A 930-nucleotide genomic window follows, 5' to 3' on the forward strand; every position below is an offset into this window, starting at 1 on the left:
GAGTTCGGCCTGGCCTGTGTGTAAAGCTCTCGTAGAGCCTGCTGGTTAGGCAACATCCACCTCGCAGTGCATGCGTGTACTGCGGGTTGGCCTACCCCGAGCCTTGCAGGCGCCGAGCTCCCGTAATGTAATGTGCCGAACGATTCTCGGAGGAAATACGCCGCACGAAAAACTATTCTTTGGACGAAGGACCAAGGAAATGTTTTCTTCGGCATATCCAAAATCTCGTTCGACTGACCCGCCAGTCAACAGTCAACTATAGTTTAATTACCTGGAGTTAGTATGTACTCCGAAAATCTTCCAATTCAAAGAAATTTCTTCGGCTTGAAGAAACGCGAGCGTATAATTCCGCTCGGCCGCAGTTCCGTAGCGAGCAGCGCCACCACCAACTGTCGTGGTAGCATCCAGTGTTATGTCTACAGTCGGGCGCGCGGCCCCGGCCTCCTCACCTTACCTCCCCGCCAGACTCGTCCGGGACTCACCCTTGTAGTGGATGAGCACGCCGCCGGAGCCCGTCGTCAGGTTCACGTCCAGGGCGCCGCGATCCGACTCGACGATCAGGTCGTCGTCGGGCTCCCCGCACTCGCGCACCAGGTCGACGGCGTCCTTGGGTCCGAGACCGTCGCGCACCGTGAGCACGTCGACGCACTCGGCCCGAGCCACAGCTGCAGGGACGGACGGCAACACACTCTAAATACACAAATTATTTTGCTCATTTGCTCAAAATTCTGAGAAACTTGGAGTAAAAGTAGTACACGTTTTGAACGTTTCAAATAAACGAACAACTTCACCACAGAGTGTTTTCTAAAAATTAGTTTCTTGCTCGAGCTCTAGCCGATATCGATGCACCGAATGCAGATAACAACGAAGGTAGGACCTATAGTCTAGCTCCACTGATAAGGCCAGCAGCAACACCCTCTCAAACCCTGA

At 53.8% G+C, this 930-nt stretch overlaps 1 protein-coding gene across 1 annotated transcript in view; it reads right to left on the reverse strand.

Moving 5' to 3' along the window:
• LOC113217279 (uncharacterized) overlaps positions 1-930 on the reverse strand; it is a 10,990-nt gene that overhangs the window by 4,476 nt on the left and 5,584 nt on the right. Inside the window, exon 2 of the mRNA XM_052268123.1 lies at positions 483-690. Coding sequence (XP_052124083.1) covers positions 483-690 — 208 coding nt within the window. The remainder of the gene's footprint in view (positions 1-482; positions 691-930) is intronic.

The sequence above is a fragment of the Frankliniella occidentalis genome, unplaced genomic scaffold, assembly GCF_000697945.3.
Source record: "Frankliniella occidentalis isolate FOCC.00 unplaced genomic scaffold, Focc_3.1 Scaffold64, whole genome shotgun sequence".
In the NCBI taxonomy this organism is placed as follows: Eukaryota; Metazoa; Arthropoda; class Insecta; order Thysanoptera; family Thripidae; genus Frankliniella; species Frankliniella occidentalis.